This window comes from Lemur catta, chromosome 9 (assembly GCF_020740605.2).
Source record: "Lemur catta isolate mLemCat1 chromosome 9, mLemCat1.pri, whole genome shotgun sequence".
Taxonomy (NCBI): Eukaryota; Metazoa; Chordata; class Mammalia; order Primates; family Lemuridae; genus Lemur; species Lemur catta.
The window spans coordinates 56,891,532-56,912,539 of NC_059136.1; the positions used below are offsets into that span (position 1 = coordinate 56,891,532).

The 21,008-nt window shown below is 42.0% G+C and overlaps 1 protein-coding gene across 6 annotated transcripts in view; it reads right to left on the reverse strand.

Annotated features, from left to right (window-relative positions):
* GRHL2 (grainyhead like transcription factor 2) overlaps positions 1-21,008 on the reverse strand; it is a 159,641-nt gene that overhangs the window by 80,201 nt on the left and 58,432 nt on the right. For all 6 annotated transcript variants that reach the window (XM_045561934.1, XM_045561933.1, XM_045561930.1 and 3 more), the window contains 3 exons: positions 15,326-15,381; positions 11,640-11,796; positions 7,730-7,841 (listed from right to left, as the gene is read on the reverse strand). In XM_045561934.1, coding sequence (XP_045417890.1) covers positions 7,730-7,841; positions 11,640-11,796; positions 15,326-15,381 — 325 coding nt within the window. The remainder of the gene's footprint in view (positions 1-7,729; positions 7,842-11,639; positions 11,797-15,325; positions 15,382-21,008) is intronic.

The following is a 21,008-nucleotide window of genomic DNA, read 5'->3' on the forward strand; positions in this document are numbered from 1 at the left end:
GGCCCAGCCCAGGACTGGCTATAAACACTGCAAGAAAGCACACTGCAGGCACACCCAAAGCCAGTTTCCTCTAAAAAAAAAAAACTCAAAGCAAAAAATATTATTTAATTTTAATGAAAATTCCTATTTGAAAGTGGAGTATGACTCCAGATTGAAAAGAGCTGCTAGGCCAGAACAGAACAGCCAAGCTGAAAAATTCACCGTGGTCAGCTAAACTCTGTGTTCAAGAGTCGATGGAAGGGTTTCCCTTGACCCGAGCAAAGAGGACTGTGGAGAATCTAACTTGAAGAAGTGTTTTGATTTCATTGAAACCTAAGTTTTCACAGAAAGCTTTACCTTAATGTAAAATTATCAACAGAGCACAATTTAAAAATCAGCTCTTAAGAAACACATTTGTCTTAGGACACAGATGAAAGTCCTATAATCACATGCTAATAACTGAAAATGTACTATAATTGCCTGCAAATTGCCATGGAAAACTACAGGATTAATATTAACAATGTAACTAATAAATCCTGATACAGGAAAGATTATTGTGAACGAGAATTTAAGACAGAGATTGAATAAAGGGCGTACAGTTGGTTTCACAATTAACTACAACCTCTATCAATAACGGCTACCCTGGATGTGTCTGTAGAGTAATGATGCTTATTCGGACGCGCTTGTGGAATCTGGCTCACTGCATCACAACCCATATTGCCCATTCTGAAGTACAAAACCTGTGATGTGCATTGTTTTGGAACATCTGCACCACAAAGTAGCAAAAGAATTCTTAATTCTGTTCAGTGGAGAGAAATTATATGTAAATATGCTACAAATTAACTGTTGTAGCTTCTGGTTTTTAATTCTATGAAGTGAATATAAGTTGTTGAACGTCTTCTGATTTTCCTTCTTCACTGAAAGGTAACAAACAGAAAAACATGCCTTCCCCAGACAGTGGCTTTGGAATTATCCGCTCTGTGAGGAGGCTTGATTAACATCTAGTTCAGTTCCTTTTTTAATTTGTGATTCATTTCAAATTTTTTTTTTTTTTTTTTGAGACAGACTCTCGCTGTGTTGCCTGGGCTAGAGTGAGTGCCGTGGCATCAGCCTAGCTCACAGCAACCTCAAACTCCTGGGCTTAAGCGATCCTACTGCCTCAGCCTCCCAAGTAGCTGGGACTACAGGCATGCGCCACCATGCCAGGCTAATTTTTTCTATATATTTTTTAGTTGTCCAGATAATTTTCTTTCTATTTTTTAGTAGAGACGGGGTCTCGCTCTTGCTCAGGCTGCATTTCAAATATTTTTAAAATGGCTCACACAACTGTGCAAAACTGGGTAACTGCACTGTGTGAGTCCCAGGGAACCTCCTCCCTGCTCCATCCGTAGATGGGTACTTCAAAATCAACTGCCCCTGGCTGAACTCAGTACCTGGCCAACCTTTGCTTTTCCAGCACTGGCCACGTGGCTGCTCCGATCTCCAGTCTCTCGGGGCAGGGCATCCACCCAGCTAGCAAAGCTGTGCTTTTCTTTCATGATCCTTTTCTTTCCCCACAGCCAGTCAGTCATCAAGGCGCTATCAGCCCTGCTGTTTGTCTCTCATTCCTGGTCAGCCTTGTATTTCCCCTTGGCAATGCATGCCTCTGAGTGCTTGTCTGTCACCGGCTGGTCCCCATCACCAGTCTCTCCCCCATTGCCTCCCATCCCCCAGGAAGCCCAGAATGACCTCTCTGAAATACAGATATCAATCCACTACAATCCTGCCATCAGTCTTCAATGGTTATCCAAAGCCTCCGAAATCAAGTACTGTGACTCATTAAAGAGAAATTTCATTTCAGCACAGGGTTCTATTTGCCTATTACTTCTGTCCTTATCAGAGTTCTGGGAGGACTGATGTGCAAATTTAACACAGCCACTTGGATGAATGGCAATATGTCAGTCAATTGCTATTATCCCTCTCCTACATATCCCTGGGTCTCTAAAATCCACTTTGTTCAACCATAGAAAAATATAGATTCTCTAAAAACAAAGTATGTAATACAAAAAAGTATAAACACCCCCCCACACACACACACACTCACTTGACTACCTCCCCAACAAAACTGCAAAACAAGATTTTGTGTAACCAAGATAGCTTTAAAGCAGCAGAGGATGAGAATCTCAACGTCTGAATGGTGATTGATATTCCTCTGCAAAGACTCTGGGGTGAGTGTTTGCAGAGGAACTGAACCGCATTTCAACAACATTCTACCTGCAGCTCTAAGGTTTGGCACTAGGAATCAGGTGGCAAGAATGAGTGGAGCTCTGACACCCGGAGCTTGCTGGGTCTGCGGACTCCTCTCCTCCCTCCCAGGCTCAGCCGACCTCCAGAGCTTCAACCCGCTTCCACACGGAAACAGCCTACTTTTAGAACTTGAGACCAATAAATTCCATCTATGCTTTATATCCCTGCCACTCCAAGATTCTCCTTAAAGAAAGCAAGCCTTTCCACAGCACTGTTTACTTGGGACTTCCTTCTTTCATTTGAATAGATTAACACTCTCACTAGCATGCGTGAGGGTATCCAGCCTCCTGCCTTTGCTGATAGTCTTATCAGACTTTATAAAATAATTTGCAATCTCATTTTTATTTTTTATTTTTTTGTCTTGATCACCGTACCTCTGCAAGTGCTATTTCCAAGGCTTGCAGCATCCGTTCCTACTTTTCTGATCTCATATGCCCTTGTTATCCTTTCAGACAGGTCTCAGAAACATCTCTGGGGAACGCTCCTCTGTGCTGCTACTTACCATGTGATGTCTTAGCTGTTCATTTTCTTGCCCCTGGACTTGAGCAGTTTGAAGTCAGGGCTCTGCCTTAATTACATTTGAATTGTCAGTGCCTAATAAAGGGTCTGGCACATAGCAAGTGCTCAATAAATAAATATGGACCGACTATGTCTTTACTTGAACTGGTGTTAACTAATATGGGACCACACTAACTCCATGTCTCTTTATAAAGGAGCTTTCACACTCAGAGACAATGAAACTACAAACATAACTTAAGTAGCTATTCCACATAGGAGATATAACTAACATAGGAATGTTCCTGGGACTATAGAATGTAAACTTATTTATGACCTTGAATAATTGTTGTTATTCAAGGAGCTTACAAGAAAGAACTTGTGAGGCTTGGAAAAATTTGCTTGTGTGTTTTGAAAAGCACTTGGGCCTGGGTTTGTTTGGTTTACTTTTATCAAGTTAGAGCTAATTGCTAATGTTTTCTTCCCCTGCCTCCAACTCCTGCCAAACAGTTTATGACCTAATGCACAAGAACTGCGTATCTAAACTGGCGTTCGCAAATGTCAGAGCTGGCAGCCACCAAGAGTCCCACCACCCAGACTGTAAGACGTCCTCCGTGTCTGGAGGAGGAGGCACATACTGAAGGATCAGGATGTCCGTGGATCAGTCACTCTCCATGGAATCAGCATCTGGTGTGTGCCAAGAATCAGCTAAGGGTGGGATACAAAGGTGACATACAATGGAGAGAGGACATCAAATTAAAAAAGGGTGTGTGTGTGCAAATTCTAGCATTCTAGGGTTTCCATCCCACCTACACCATTTACCAGGTGTGTGAACTTGGGTAAAATTCTTGCCCCTCACCATCTCAGCTTTTAAACAACAAAACAGGTTGTTTGAGGATGAAAGACAAAATGTCTGATGTAGCTAAGGAGCCTGGACATAGGAGGCAGTAAGCGCATGGCAGCTGTGGTTAAGACACAATTCACTCCTTCAAGAGGCCTACCTGCTGCCAGTATAACGGCAGCTTCACGCACACGTTCACTCACTCATTCACTCATGAAATATGTACTGAACACTAGTCTCAGGCCCTGTGCTGAGCACGAGGGCTAAAGCAGGCAACAAAAGAGACAAGTCTCTGCTCTTGTGGCACTCACCTTCTAGAAGGAGGGGGAGGCAATAAGAAATAGAAGCATAAATAAATAACATGTTGGGTGGTGAGGAGTGCTCTGAAGTACAATAAAGAGAAAAGAGATAGAGAGTGATAAGGGTGTGCTGTTCAGGGAAGGTGACAGGGATGGTCTCTCCGATGAGGCTGTAAAGAAGTGAGGGAACCAGCGGTGTGAGTAGCCATCAAAAGAGCATCCCAGACCGAGGGTTATGCGGGGACGGCCTCCTGGGGAGCCTGCAGAGCCAAGGCTCCAGCCCTCTGAGGAGCGGCCTCCTTCCCTTTGCCTCCAGCTGTAGGATCCCACTCTTCTTCGCATGGACCCACAGACACAAGCCCGCTGGGGACGCTGGGGGGCCTCTGCCCCAGGCAGCCGGCACACCGCCAGCACACAGAGGGGCTGCGCAGAGGATTAGGTGTAGGAGATGAGGGGCAGCCTCAAAGAACCAGTGACCCCCTCGTCCAAGTGAGATAAGTGTACGTAACGAAAGACGCCAGAATGTTTGCCAGGCATCGCTATTACAGGATGCAGGAGATCATGCACATCCCTAAGTGTGAGTGCTGAGGGGATGCCGGGCAAAGGAAAGACACTACTGGAGGCGAGAGCCCCGTGGGTGAAGGCTCAGACTGCAGGTAGAGAGGCAGGGTGCAGGAGAGAGGCCCAGGCACCTCTGAAAGTGAGATGAAAAAATTTCACATGCCCATACACACAAAACTGTGCTGTGCACAATTGGGAATTTGAGGGTCCCTGAAAGCCCATCATGCACAGACTCAAAGAGCCACTGGTTAAGAACCCTTTTATCTAAGGAGACCTCGTCTTGGTCTCTAACTCTACCTTCAGGGTTACTACCTGGACGGCTCAGTTGAACTTGGAGAACATAGATGCTGGTGCAGATTCTGAAACTGCCACTTTTAAGCCCTGCCTTTAACCTCCAGCTTCATGGAGGTTTTGAAAAAGAAATGCGTTAAATAATTTTGGATTCTTCCTTTTCTTGGCTAGGCCATTAGAAGGTTCTCAACCCAAATTGGCACATGCACTATGCATGTCTGCCTTCCTTCACCCTCAGCAGGCGCTGATAACCCTCTGCAATACTCCTGGTGGAGCCAAGCAGTGGCCTCAACACCACACTCCGGAGTCACTGCAGATGGTGACACGTGACACACAGACATCTGTGCTATCACAGCATCAGCTTTTCTTTATACTGGAAGTGGTGTTTACAACTCACTGGTAGAAGAATGCGTAGTTTGATATTTTATTTTAACCTAGCAAAAGAATGAATTATGTGGGATTTTTGCCTATTTCCTCACTCTGTGAGTGGTTGTCAGGTTGAGATTAGGAATAGAGACTGTGCTCAGAAAATACATGTTCCATCTAAGCTAAGGAGCGGATTTATGCCTTGGTCTCGGGTTGAAAGCACGTAGCCCAGACCCCTGAAGCTACTTAGCAAAAGTCACAGATCTCTAAGATAAAGCATGTGTGTGTCTATGGATGTGTATGTGTGTGTGCTCACACGTGTGTATAGGGAGAAAAGTCTGAAAGCAGGCAGGAAGTATTAAAGAAGAAAGATAAGATTTGAAGTCTTACAAAATCTGAAAAATCACTCTGGTCTCAGAAGAGTAAATGCTGTAACAATATCAAAGTCGAATCAACAAGTATGCTAGTAAAATGCTCTTATTATTTGCCTTAATTGGACCTAGTCCATATTTCAATTTAATTGCCCCTCTCATTTTCTTGGGTAATAATTAGAAGGCTAACTTTTCAAATAAAGTAAAATTGTTCCTCTGCTCTATGCAGATTTGTTACGAAGCAAGTTAAGGCAAGTGTTCCCAACCCCCCTTATCCTGGGGGGTCACTAGGACCCAGCCGATGGGGGTTCACGTATCATCCCAGGTTGGGAAGACTGTTCCTGTCCCAGCTCTTGCACTATTTATCTGGGACAAATCACTGATAGGGTGGGTCGTGAGCTTTTCTAGGCTTCAGTTTCCTTGTTTATTAGATAAATATGTTTGACTAGTTAATAGAATGGGTGTGCGTCTGTGATGGGGGCTGGGGAGCAGCTTAAACATTTTGCAGGATGAACCAGTAACTATTAATAGTTTAAATATGTTCTATGGTGCGTCTGTAACCCGAACTTAGGCACTAAATGCTCTGCCATTGGTCAAGGGGCCCTAGCAAGGGGGAAACGGAAAGTCTGAAAAACCCTCATTGCAGGGTGTAAGAAATCAAAGCACACATCCTTGGGATGGCTCAGTAATACCTTCTGATATTCAACGTGATAGAAACCTTCACTTTGCCTGCACTCACTGGGGCTGCTGCCTCTTGGTGTGCAAAATGGTAACAGCCTTTGTATGAGAAATGACTTATTTCTTACGGAAACAGCATGTAGATGAAGTGGTAAAATTACTTAGAAACACATATGTCACTGTCTGTGTTTGAAAGTAATTTTTGGAAACTTTTTTTTTTTTTTGAGGTAGAGTCTCACTTTGTCGCCACCCGGGGTAAAGTACAGTGGCATCATCATAGCTCACTGCAACCTCAAACGCCTGGGCTCAAGCGATCCTCCTGCCTCAGCCTCCTGAGTAGCTGGGACTATAGGCGCATGCCACCAGGCCCAGCTAATTTTTTCTATTTTTGGTAGAGAAAGGGTCTCACTCTTGCTCAAGCTGGTCTCGAACTCCTGACCTCAAGCAATCCTCCCGCCTCAGCCTCCCAGAGTGCTAGGATTACAGGTGTGAGCCACTGCACGCAGACAACCTTTGGAAACTTTAAGATCCGTTCCCTGATTTCCCCCACTTTGTATCTGAGAGGTTGATTCCTGCAAACTTCATTTCCTAGAGTCACGTGCCTGCTGGCTTCAGGTTAATTCTGCCAGTGGGAAGCAATGGCAGGAGATCCAGAGGTCAGGAGAAGCCAGGGCATTTCTCCTCCTTTCTCTCGGCATGGAGAGTGCCTCTGTGGATCTGCCTCCCACTGCGAAGCTGCTCCCTCTGTAGTCCCAGCTCCTGCTGGGTGGCTCCTCTAACACCCGCCTCCTCTTCTCTTTGATTCTCCAGCCCTGCAGGTACTAGCTGGATTGTCTCACTATGCCTTCAGCCTTTCCAACCTTGGCAATGAATGCCCTCCACTGAACTACTAGGCATGGGCTCTGCCTTCCCAGCCAGACCTTGGGTGATGCACTATCCAGGGGGCTACTGGTCTCCAGAGAACACACCATGGTTAGGAGAGTGCACAGTCCTGGAAATGAATGTGGCAGATTCACTCCTTCAGACTGGCAGGGAAGGTCTGTCTGATGGTCCATTTGCCTGACCACCTAATACTCCTTGTGCTAGGCATATGTTGGAGTGGAAGGAACACTGGATGGACGAGAGAACTAGAAACTCACTGTGGAGTCACATCACCTTTGCCAAGTGCCTTAGAGCCACAAAAACTCAAGTTAATTCATGTTGCAAAAGTAAGAGTTCATCTAGCCTACTGACTGCCTGTTTGGCTCAAACAGGGAGAGCATGCAAACATGTTTTAGAAACTGAAATGATCATTGAAAATCTCAACGTATGACTATAATTATGTGGGACACAGTTGACGTTCATGGAACAGAAAATGTTTAGCTCTTGGCTTAGCCCAATTTTCATTTCTCAGCCTGACGTGTACTAAATGTCCTAACACGGGAAAACTGCATCAGCCAGCGCCTGGCACATCAGGAGGGCCGCGTGGCTCCTGGCTGCGATTACCGCACTGGGCTCCCCTTGGCATGGAAGCAAAAGGTCAGCTTATCAAGGACTGTGCAGGGAGGCCGAGGTCAACTTACCAATGTCGAGGACCCTCTGCTTCGCCGTATGCTGCCGAGAGTGCCAGTACTTCCAGTATTTAAGCTGCTCATCTCGGTTTTTGTCTTCACTGAAGACCACCATCACCACACTCTGCGGAGAGGAGAATTGTGCAGCTTACTTTCTTTTCGGGGCCTCTGCTGCCTCAGGCTCCAGTTCTGCGAGTTCTATGACAGGGGCTTTCTGTTATGTTGCTTTGCTGGCTTTAGAAAAGCCCAGACAAGCTCTCTTGTAGGGTCTGTTTTGTTTTAAAATGGTCTTAAAAAATGATTAGGGGCTGGGTGTGGTGACTCATGCCTGTAATCCTAGCACTCAGGGAGGCTGAGGTGGGAGGATCACGTGAGGTCAGGAGTTCAAGACCAGACTCAGCAAGAGACCCCTTCTCTACTAAAAATAGAAATTAGCCAGCCAACTAAAATAGAAAAAATTAGCCGGGCATGGTGGCACATGCCTTCAGTCCCAGCTACTTGGGAGGCTGAGGAAGGAGGATTGCTGGGGCCCAGGAGTTTGAGGTTGCTGTGAGCTAGGCTGATGCCACGGCACTCTAGTTTGGGCAACAGAGTGAAAAGAAAAAAAATTAGGAAAGAGAACAGCACAGGGAAAAAAAAAAATCCTTTATCAGTTTTACCAGGAGGTCATGAACAAGAGGTTAACCAATTACCAGCAAATTTTTTATTTTCTGAGGTCAGCGGGAACACCAAAAATATTTTTTCTCATATTGAAAATAAGCACACTTTTAAAATTTCATATCCTTAAACATAGAATTTGGCACTATTGGCAAATATGGCAGAATTTGGCAAATATCCATTTCTGGCCTAATTAAGTGCTTCAAGTTAGAATATTGGAAATAATGAAAGAAATACTAAGAAAAGGAGGGAAATGCTAAATGAAAAATTCATATTGATGAACATAGATCTAAACTAAAGATATTTCATGCACCAAAAAATTAGAAGGACAACTATGATATATATTTAAATATAATGTGCATGTACTATATAAAAAGAATCTTGGGAACCTAATTATATCTTGCAAAAATAAGTATCCCAAATCTTTTTCAGTTCTGAATTACAAACAGCCTCATTAAACTAAATACATAGGCCAGGCTAGGTGGCTCATGCCTGTAATCCCAGCACCTTGGGTGGGAGGCTAAGGCAGGAATCTTGCCTGAGGCCCGGAGTCTGAGACCAGCCTGGGCAACATAACAAGACCCCCATCTCTACAAAAAATAAGAAAAGTTAGCTAGGTAACCCTGTCTTTAAAAAAAAAAAAAATCCAAGACTAAATACACATTAATTCACTGTCATTTATGAAATAGAGATAGTACCAAAAACATCCCCCCCCTCAAAAAAAACCTTTAATTACAGTATCAGGAATATTCCTCCTCTTACTCCATATCCAAAAGCCTTCTTAGACACTTTCCTACTATTCCAGGACAATATTTCATGGACTCTCATTCCTCAGGAACTTCTCCTTTGTAGCAGTTTACACATTTGCAGTCATTTACTTATTTACAATTATTCGGCCAATGGCAATGTCTTCCCATTAACTTCAGACTCAACCAGGACAGTATCAGTGCCTGCACCTCACCTTGGTGCCTGACAGATAAGACAGCAAATACACGCTGGTGGCTGACTGTTAATTCAAACCCTGGCTCATTCTTAGCATACGTGCGAATATTTTTTAAACAAGAAAGCAGAAGTTTATTGGAAAAACCAGTTTAGAAATATGTATCCATATTATTCAAAGTCACAGCAGTGCCATCTCCAAAGGCATGGACAAGTGACAGGGACCATTCACTGTGCTGGGGCAGCTATGAGCTCAGCCAGCTCTTCGTTCTTCCTTCTGGGCTTCCTCAAACTTTTCCATTTATTGTAAAAGTTTACTGTATGGTTTCCTGATGTTTATTTCTATCCCCAAACAAAAATAACATTTAAAGTAAGGTTTTTTTCTAGCAGCTGACTAAATTAACATAAATAATGACATATTCTTGGTATGGAAACTTATTTCTTCAGTGATAAAGAAAAAAGTGGCATGAAGCTGTTATTAACACGCCTTACAGGCTTCAACTTGGAATCAAACACTGTTCTCAGAAATAAATGCTGGTAAGTTTCAAGGGCATCCTTCTTTCCTCCAGACAGCTTGCCATCCCACACCCGAGAAGAAAGATCAACTCTGAAAGCCGTCACACTTAGTCTCCAAGGGTGTTAGGTCACAGTCCTTAAGAGAAGGGGGACTCCTCATTTTAGCCAAAATAGAACATAAGGAAATAAAATCTTCACATTAACTTATTTCTGTGATTCCAACAACGTGGATTCCTGGAAAAGTTCCTGTACTCTGAACTGTTGTCATGACTGTAGAATACTAAGCATTCATCATTTTTTCAGGGAATGGCCATGGTATTGTTAAGAGGGTATATGTGAGTTATATACTCTTTACTTGGAATTTGCAAGACTTTTTTTTTTTAAAGCAAATTTATTAAGTGTCTTCTTACCATACACCCACATATGAGGGGTTGGGTATAATTACGGGATATAGACCTAGAGGGGAACCCCTTGTACCTGACATCTGCATGTGAGTGGATAGGGTGCAATTCTAGGACATATTCAGAGAGGGACCCCAGGCTAACATTTCTCTGCCTTTCTGCCCTCTGTGCTGCTCAACACAGCACACCGTTATGGTTTAAGAGACTTGGGTTCAGGAGTCTGACGGTCTGGGATAGATCCTCGTTCTCTTACATTTTAGCTACGTAAACTTGGCCAGTTACTAGCCTCCAAAAGCTCAAGTTCCCTTCTCTGTAATATTATTTTTAAAAAATAATGCCTTTTTCGTAGGGTTGTTATTAGTTGCAGTGGGTTACTAGTTGGATGGTGTCTAACATAGTGCCCGCCACACAGGAGCTACTCAGTACTAGTTATTATTTTGTGACTCCTGTTGTTATTGTTACGGCATATTCTCCACCACAATCCTGACCACAGTGTAGGGACACACTAACTCTCTTGGTGCGCACACAGCACACTGGGACCTCCCTCCGGGCAGGGGGCTCGGCCCCACCTGTGCTGCGGTGCACTGCGGCTGTCCTCCTCTAGGAACCCCACGGTGCTTCTCTCTGAGTGTCCTGAAGAGCTTCGGGGGAGCCAGCCGTGGCTAAAATAAGGTGGGCTGGGCACCACGGACGCAGCACTGTAAATCATTTTACGACAGACCAGGAAAATCCTTCAGGCTCTTTTCAGAGCTCTGCTATAATTCTCCTTTTCAGTAGACAGGGATTACCACCTCCCTCCCTTCTTGGCACTATCGAGAATGCCAGAAGCTGGCAGGCCTCCAGAGCAGTGAGCTAGGGCTCCAGTTTCACTTCCCACAAATGGAACTAATATTCTTGAATCTAAAAATTCTTCCAGCTTACTCCTAGTGGGGATCAGGCCTCATCCCTTGAACCCTGAGAAAGCACCAGGCTGCAGAAGGCTTTTAAACCGAGTTACAAAGGGCCCAGGGACTCAGAATGAATTGCATTTCCCTTTACATAATAGAATAACAGCTCTTTCTCACCCACAGATATGTTCTGACTTATAGCTACTTACTGGAAAAATTAAGATCAATTGATTAGAAACAACAGCTAAGTAGCATATAGGCAGTGAACAAAGCAGGGAAAATTGCTTGGATACAGTCAGGAAGCACGATCCAACCATGTCCCTTCCCTGGGGTTTATTGGTTACTGATTAAAACGATAAACTACAAGCCACTAAGTTCTCTCGCCCCAACTCTCTGACATTTGTTCTAGAATTATTTATTTTGGAATGTCTTTGCCTTGCCGTCCCACATGGTGTTGAGGTAGCGGTTCCACTCATCCCCCCGTCTGTACTGTATTTTGTATTTGAGAAGCGGGGCCCATACCCGGACTTTGCTGATGGGGTGCCGGAAGCATTTGTTGTCTCCGGTCTCGCTGAGCGTTATAGCATAGAACTGTCCTTTGTTGAGGTAGGTCATGGGGCCCTCCCCCTGCTTCTGACGGAGAGATTTGGTGGCTTCCAGGGTGTACTGAAACGTGCCACTGTGAACAGAAAACAAACAGTGTGTCAGATTCGCTCACTTGGACATTTCTGCCTTCCGGATCAATTTCATAATAGCATTTTGTAGGAGTATTAACCAATATTTACTCTATTTTAGAGACAAAATACAGCATATGGCAAAAGACATGAGACCAGACCAAAGGTCACTGCTAGTACAATATATACAACATTTCTAATAGTGGCCCATAAACCAGATGGTTTAGAAGGGGAGAAAGTCCATGATGTGCCCGGCCAGTTGTATAAGTCTGTGCTAGGAGAAACCCCGGTAGATCTTAGCTGGCAATTAGGGAGTGCCTGAAGCTCAAGAATTGATGGAATTTGCCACTTTTATGCTAACAACAAACCAAATGTATGAACGTTTTTATTCAATTCATGTACATACCTAAGCTTCTTTTTGTCTAACCAAGAGGTTGCAAATAGCTATATTCCACTTTAAAACATTTCAAAATGTGAAAATCCAAAACTCAAACATTCACTACTGAGAATCTCGTTCCTTAGCAGGGAATTTTTTTTGTCTTTTGTTTGTTGTTTTTAAACCTGCAAAACAATTCATGACAGGGTTGCTCTAAATCAAGGTTTGCAACTGATGGTCCAAATCCATCATGGCTATGGGCCAAATCCAACTCATTGCCTGTTTTTGTAAATAAAGTTTTATTGGAACACAGCCCTATTCGTTTATTATTTATGACTGCTTTCACACTACAACTGGAGGGTTGAGTAGTTATGACAGAGACTGTAGTCCACCAAATCTAAAATATTTACTACCTAGCTCATTACAGAAAAAGTTTGCAGATCCCTGCTCTGAAGAGTTTCCTAATATTTTAAAATACTACTTAATTTTCAAAACAAAACACTAATTTTTCCCAACTTTGAAGAATACATCAATTGAAATAAACATAATAGGTATGAACCACAATCTTCTTTGTTTAACATGTTCTTTCAGAAATATTTACTTCTGCTGCACTGCAGGATGGCACACAGTGATGATCCAATAACAAGCATTTTGTGTATGTTCTGAATCATCAGAACCTCTCCATTGGGTCTAATTTTTTTTAGCTCTTTCATTTCATAGTCTCTGGAAGGCTGGGTGCAAAGACAATTCAAAATATGTCCCTTAAAATGGCCTCCTTACAGGATTGTGGGGGACTCTTGCTTTCTACATTAAGTATTTCTATAATGTTTTATTTATTTTTTAATTTTTATAATGAGAAAATATTTTGAAGGGCAAAATAATATTCTTCTTATATGATAAAAATCTCAAGTGAATTAATAAAATGTGGTATATGTATACCATGGAGTACTACGCAGCCATAAAAAATGAATTAATACCTTTTGCAACAATCTATATGAAACTGGAGACCATTCTCCTAAGTGAAGTGTTGCAAGAATAGAAAAACAAACACCATGCATACCCACTATTAAATTGGAACTAACTGATCAGCACTCGTGCATACATGGAAGTAAAACTCAGCAGAAATCATGCAGGTGAGAGGAGGGAGGAGGGGATGGGCGAAATCATACCTAACAGGTACAATGTACACGATCTGGGTGATGGGCACACTTATAACTTTGACTCAAGCAGTACAAAAGCAATCCATGTAACCAAAACATCTGTATCCTCATGATATTCTGGAAAAAAAAATCTCAGGCTTAAGCTAAGAAACTAAGCAAATTCCAGAATATGTGTCTTGGAATAAGGTGGGAAATAAATCATTCCAGATGAAATTGATTGCATTGTCATTTTGCTTGAAAAAGCAATTTCAAGATACTATCATTGAATCATAACATTTTAGACCTGGACAGGATATTAGGAATTACCTAAACCAGTAGTTTGCACTTTGTCCAGGACACAGACGGCTTTAAAAACATGAAGAAAGCTGTGAACCCTATTCCTAGAAAAGGCACATATGAACATAAATGATTTTTTATATAATTTCAGGGATTAATGTCCCCCAAACCTATCCATAACACAGGACATATACCCAGGATTCAGCCCACCTTCCTCACTTCCCAGCTGAGGAGAGGCTGAGCGATGTGCTCACTCTGCAGGATGACGGGAGCAGCAGAAAGAGAAACCAGGTCCAGTGACTGGTAGGTCATTGCTCTTTCCACTGGCCCGACAGCTGATCACATGGTGCTCTGAATTTACAGCATGCAATATATGTATTTCCACATTTCAGAAGAGATTTGGAATTCTGTCTTTGCCATCTCCCACTACCTTCCCCAAAACACACTCCAAATTCTAATTAGGATGATCAGGGGAGGATGAGTGGGGAGCCTGAGACTGGAGAAAGACCTTGAAGGATCCAGACGACTTTAAGTGGGAATGGAGAGAATGGAAAAGAGCCACACACGTAAAAGCAAAGGAGTAAGAAAAACAGTGGGATGTGGGGTTTTAAGTAAAAACGGACCAGAACATAGAGGGCCCTGACCATCTTTGTAAGGAATTTGTGTTTAATTCTGTCTGAAATTCTGAAATCACTGGTAAGTTTTGTAAACAGGAGACAGAAATTTATTTCTTGCCATTCTCTCTTGTCTTTAGGCATGATCACAACTAGGGTCTTTAAAAATGCCCCCTTTGCCTAAAATGTTCTTAATCCTCTTTCTTTTCTTAGAAAACATCTGCTGCTAATCCTTCAAAATCCAGCTCAAATGCCACTTCCTGGGAAGATCTGCCTCCTGTCCTCCCACACCCCCAAATCTACACCCCACCCAGGCCCATAGGTCCACTCAGTTCTCTTTTGTCTCCCTGTAGCAGGACTCATCATTTAGCAAATGTAGTTTGTCATCACACAGTCTCCTCCAGCAGTCTCGGGACCTCTTGTAAGGAGAGGTTATATCTTAGCTCCAATCCTACTTGCATTGCTGGTACATGGAAGGCCCCTTGAGTGCATGCAGCTGGTAGCTAGCTAGCTGTGTGCAAAGCAGAACAGAAGAGAGAAGGAAGTGTTGGCAAGGAGATCAGTGGTATTGCAATAGTTCAAGAGAAAGTTGACAAGAGTAAGTTGAAAGGGATACGACAGGTAGAACAGACAGTTCAGCACTTGGAACATGCGGGAAAAGTACAACAGAAGGAAGGCAGACCCTTACACCTCTAGCTGGGGTGGCTCCGAGGGTGGGTACATCCTTAGCCACAATAGGAAACAAAAGCAGAAGAACAGATGTGAAAAAAGTAGAGGAGGAGGGAAAAAAGAGGAAAAGAAAAATAAAGAGTTCCATTTTATACCTGCTGGGTTGGAGGCATCTGAGTTTGAGGTTCAGAGGAACACCTAAGAAGGAATGTCTAGCCAATAGAAGGAAGAAGAAAAGGTATAGGCCCCAGAAAGTTGGTCAAGACTGGAAACAATGATGTACAAAGTCATTTGGACAGAGAAAAGAATTGAAGACAAAGGAAATCAGATTGTTCTGTAAAAGTTTACAAGAAAAAATGGTTTAAAAGTATAACTTGGAGGTACATTTAAAGGGTTGTCAGTTAATCAGTTTCTAGGGATGGATCTCCTAGTAGCCTACCTGGATGTCTGGTCATACATGTACTCCTCAGCCCCAACGGAAACACTCCGAAATTTCTGCAAAATAAAAAAAAATCATCAAAAGTAAAACAAATAGGCAAATCCTCTGGGGCTTCACCATCTGCTTGGTGCCAAAAGACATATAAAATTATATGACACTGTCATATCCCCAGAGAGAGAAAAATTGGTTCTCAGGGATGGAATAAATGCATATGAAAAACAACAATAAAATAAACTATAACACAACAAATGACTATGTATCAACATCCATGCTGAATCACCCATTCATTCATTTATGTGTCCTAACCAGAATAGCATAGAGTGGGCATTGCCAGAAAAGGAAGATCAGCAAAACTGTGGGAAGATTTCATAGAGGCTGTAAGCTTCACCCTGACCCATGGAAGCTAAAGAGAACCTGGATTAATTGAAGGAACCGAGAGAAAATAATCTAGGCGCGTGAAGACAAAACGATGAGGACATGTGTTGTGGGCAAAGGCCCAAGGACACAGGCCTGGCTTAATGATAAAGGGAGGATCTGAAAATCTAGGTCTTGCTGCCCAGTACAGGAGCCACTAGCCACATGTGCCAGTAAAATTTAAGTTGATTAGATTTAAATAAAATCACAAATTCAGTTCCTCAGTCAACTAGCCACATTTCGAGTATAAATCACCACAGGTGGCTAGTGTGTGATTTATTGGATAGCAATAAAAGTTCTACTGAACAAGGCCGATTTAGGAAAAGGAATTTATACTTAGTATAGTTAGAATTAGTAAATTTTGGAGTAAAATTTGGTAACATAATGAAAAAAGCATTTAAGGAAGTGACTTTGAGATAAAGAAACAAATTTCCAAGATCTTGGCTTGAAAGAATATACAGTAATCCACAAAAATCATGGTTAATCAGCATTACTAAACATGGCCAGAAAGAATTACTGTCCATGCCATAGAGCTCTGCAGCCTGAGGACAGGTTAGCCTACTAAAGCATACTGCACTTAGAAATTCTACGGTTTTAATCCCCCAGGGGATGTGAGAAGGTGTGACACTACAAATCTTCAGACTCAGAAAGACTGTCAACTACATGCTGACTGAAATACAGAATCCTACTCCAATGCCTGAGCTCATGTGAACAAGAACTGCGAAAAAACAAAAATATATATTACAGACATAGATATTACTTTTTTTAATGCTTAAATTTTTTTCTTTAATACTGTTCTATTATCTTTATAATTTTAAAAAATTAGATAGTTCACCTAGAAAGCATCGCAATACTTTAAATGAGACTTGATTACATTGATGGGTCATGTGGCCCTAAATGATTTAGTATTAAGAATTAGAACCAAATGCTTGGGCCTTTCTGGTTACAGTTAGTTACCAAGTCTCCGCAACTGCCTGGAGACCTTTTAATATAATTTATAGGATGCCAAAAAGCAGACAACCAACATCACTGTATCTTACTGTGATTTGATATAGCACATCTAGAAATTTGGACTCAGAAAAAATGATAGTAAAGAAGTTATGATGACACATATTTAATAGATTACCTTAGGTCCTTAAAGGACCTTAGATGTTAGGCAATAGTAAATACATTTAAATCCTGAATATTGGAATTCTACTTTTTCTTGGGTGAGGGAGAGTAAACATCTGCTAAGAATCTACTGCAAAAAGACAAGTATTCTTTAACTGTGGGGAAATCATATATAGTTAAATAATTTCATGTATTTGATCAGCCACTAATTTTTTAGGTTCTATCATTCATTCATTCACTCTTTCAATAAATATTTACTGGACATCTACCTTGTTTCAGGCAGTGTGCTAGGTGCTATGGATACAATGGCAAACAAAAAGAAGTCCCTGCTCTCATGAAGCTTCTGGTCTAGTGGGGAAAAACATTAATCAAACAATTAATCATTCAAAAAAAATTACAAACTGTGTCCAAGCACTCTGAGCAGAGTTCCATGAGAGCACATCACCTTCACTTTCTGTGATAAGGTGAAAATTTGCACCAGGGCGTCAGTCTTGATGTTCCTGAGACTACAGCGTTTCCAGAGGAATAAGACAAGGCCAACAGAAGAGAAGCAATGCTTCCAACAGAGCCCAGCAAGATAGTAACACAGCTACAGAAGTGCATAACATCCCTCCTTCTGAGTGACTGTGGCTTTCTTTACAAAGATATCCTCGGACCTGCGTTGTTCATCCCATGTCCTGAACAATGATTACTGAGATACCCAGTTTCTGGGTACCCCTACATCTTGACAATATCCAATCCAGAGATGGTTGTCACTTCCATAATCCCTCCTTAGACTCATCCGGCAAAAGACCAAACACCATGCAGACCTCCTCCCACCTGTCCCTGACTGAGATGCTCGTACTGGTTCCCTGCTGAGGCAGGCCACATAAGTGTGACTGTGACTGCAGATGTCTTTGCGGTGATCTTTGGCTGGTGGACTTAAACACAAAGAAAACTGACTCTAGCAGAAGTGGAGGGACAGAATATAGAGGGCTTCCCCTAAGGAAGTCACACAGGAGCAACAGTGTATGTAGAAGGAGGTAAAGAAAATTCTAGAACAGCACTGTCCAATATAACTTTGAAGGATGATGGAAATGTTTTGTATCTTCACTGTCCAATACAGTAGCCTCTAGCTGGATATATACTTAAAATGTAGTTAGTGGAACTGAGAACCGAATTTCTAATTTGATTTCCTTTGAATAATCACATGTGGCAAGTGGCTATGGTATTGCACAGATAAGTTCTAGAACATGGACCACTGTGCATGAAGGTCCTGGGTCAGAAGCGAGGATACCAGGTTCACAGAACTGACTGGAGCCCAGAGCAAACAAAGCACAAGGGGGAAGGAGGTGGGAGGGGCATTTCAGAAGCAGTGTCTGCGGTGCCTTGTGAACCTGTGAAAGATTTAGAACCTGATCTTGGAGCAGTGGGAAAAAAGTGAGTGATGACATGATCAGATTTGCATTTCAAAAAGACCATTGCAGTCACAGTGCATAGAAGCAGATATGGCAGTATTATAGACCAGAAATAATGCTAGCTTGGGTATGGCGGAAGAACAATGGAGAAAAATGGATGGATTCCAGAGATCTTAAGAATGCAAAATTGATAGAATCGACAATGAATTAGATGGTATGAGGGCAGAGTAGAATGTCAAGAAGAAATTCTGGTTGCTTGAGCAACCAGAAGGGTAGCAGCACCACTTATTAAGGTGGAGAACACAAGGAAAGACTGTAAGTTAGATTTTATATAAGTGGAAAGTCAAATAGACAGTTGGATACAAAGGTTAGGAACTCAGAGAAGAGCAATGGATTGGCGAAAGAAATCGGGACATCTTTAGGACATAGATGATAACTGAAGCTACGGACACGAAGCCAAGAGCATCTGCAAGAGGGAAGAGTGATCAACAGTGTCGAATGGCACTGCAAAGTTAAATAACAGCTTTAACAGAACTAGGATTTTCACAGACATTCTATACCTGAAGTGGGTAAATGACCACTATGAATCTGAATAGCGGGCCATCCAATATTATCAAATTTGACTATGCATAAAAAAACCTAAATGTTCCTAAAGTGTAAAATGTATACGCTAGGGATTTTCCAAAGTTTTGCTTGATGCCAATAAAACACATTAATGAAGTGACAGACATTTGGTGGTACTATGTCCACTACATCATATGTTTAAGATAAACATAATAAAATTGTGTACATTAATCACCTGAGGCCATGTTCCAATTTAGTAGATGAATCCACACTTTAAAGATTTTATTCTTTAGATGTATATGGGAGAATGGACTACCAGTAATTAATTGACCATGTTGGAAAGGGTTTAGATCCAGGATCCCTTTCAGTTTCAGGCTACTGATGAATATAAAATCAACGGACTACTATACATCTATTGGATAATGGCAAATAATCATTCTTTGCTTTCATTTCAAGATTCTCTGCAAACTATGCTAATTCTGCAAATAACATGCCTGGAGTTGAATTATGAACTACATGACAGAGCTATCTGATGCTCACTCATCCATAGCTCTTCTCAAATCCTGAGCACACGGGAGGACTAAATTTCTCAGCCCTCTTGAAGTTAGATTGATCATGTGACTAGTTCTAGCTAATAAAACGTGAGCAGAGGTGATATGTGCCAATTCTTAGTCAAAGTATGTACAAGTCAGCATGTCATCCCCGTGATCTCTCTTCCCCTCCTAGGGTGACACCGGAAGCCACATGTAGAGATGGTAATGTCACAAGATGGAGGAACCCTGGATTCCCGAGTCACTGACTGGAAGAGACCTCTCTGTATATACACATCAGAACTTCCATTAGCAAGAAATAAACTTGTATTAAATCACTGAGATCATAGTTTCCTTTATTCTTACATCAGAAACTATGGTTAAGTGACTGACCCAAAATTGTAGTACTGAATAAGCAAATTCTTCCCTCCACTTTAATTTCTTATTATAACTATATCTATATGATATTTTAATAAAATCTCTTCCATCTCTTAAGTTTTAAATGTTTCCTAAATATATTTTTGGTCTTAAATATCACTCTGATTTATCAACTATACCCTGTGCCTATTAGCTGTGTGACCTTTGGCAAGTTTCTTAACCTCTCTGAACCTCTGCCTCTCCATCTGTAAAATGGGAAAAATAGCATCTTCCTTGCAGAATTGTAGTAAGGATTAGAAATAAAACATGTCAGCCACAGTGCCTGGCACAGAGAACTCAATAAATAATAGCTATCATTATTTCTCTTCACAGGTACAGATTATAAGCTTCTAGAAGGCAGAAATCACAGCATGCCCTGATTTCTTTCTGCCCTCTACTCTCACTTCTACCACAATGCCTAATACTCGTACAAACCAACAAAGACTTGCCAAACATTGTTATGAAGAAGATGTAGAATAAAACATATATCAAATTATTTAAAATTAGGCCGGGCGCGGTGGCTCACGCCTGTAATCCTAGCACTCTGGGAGGCCGAGGCGGGTGGATCGCTCAAGGTCAGGAGTTCGAGACCAGCCTGAGCAAGAGCGAGACCCCGTCTCTACTAAAAAAATAGAAAGAAATTATCTGGCCAACTAAAATATATATAGCAAAAATTAGCCGGGCATAGTGGCACATGCCTGTAGTCCCAGCTACTTGGGAGGCTGAGGCAGTAGGATCGCTTAAGCCCAGGAGTTTGAGGTTGCTGTGAGCTAGGCTGACGCCACGGCACTCACTCTAGCCCGGGCAAAAAAGTGAAATGCTGTCTCAAAAATAAATAAATAAATAAATAAAATTAATCCATTAAAGTGCTTTTTAATGCTAATACTGTCTTTTGAAAATTCTCAGCCTGAGTCAAAGCAAACTGCTCCCTTTCTTGCTGTCACCACCACCGCACACACACACACACACATACACACACACACACACACACACACACACACACACACAGACGAATTGGTCTCAAATAGCAAATGAAATTTGCTTATTCAGCAAGGGCACTAGACATCTTAATAGTTTACCTAAAAGGAGTACTAGAGTTTAGAGAAATTTTCTTGGTGAAATTACTCTGAAATCACTTATTCTTATAACCAGTTGGCAATGAAATGGCTAAAAATCGTAGAAGATCCTTCAGTTTCATTTACGTCTGGTGAAATACAATATGCAACGTAAACACTGACTTCCAAGACGAGG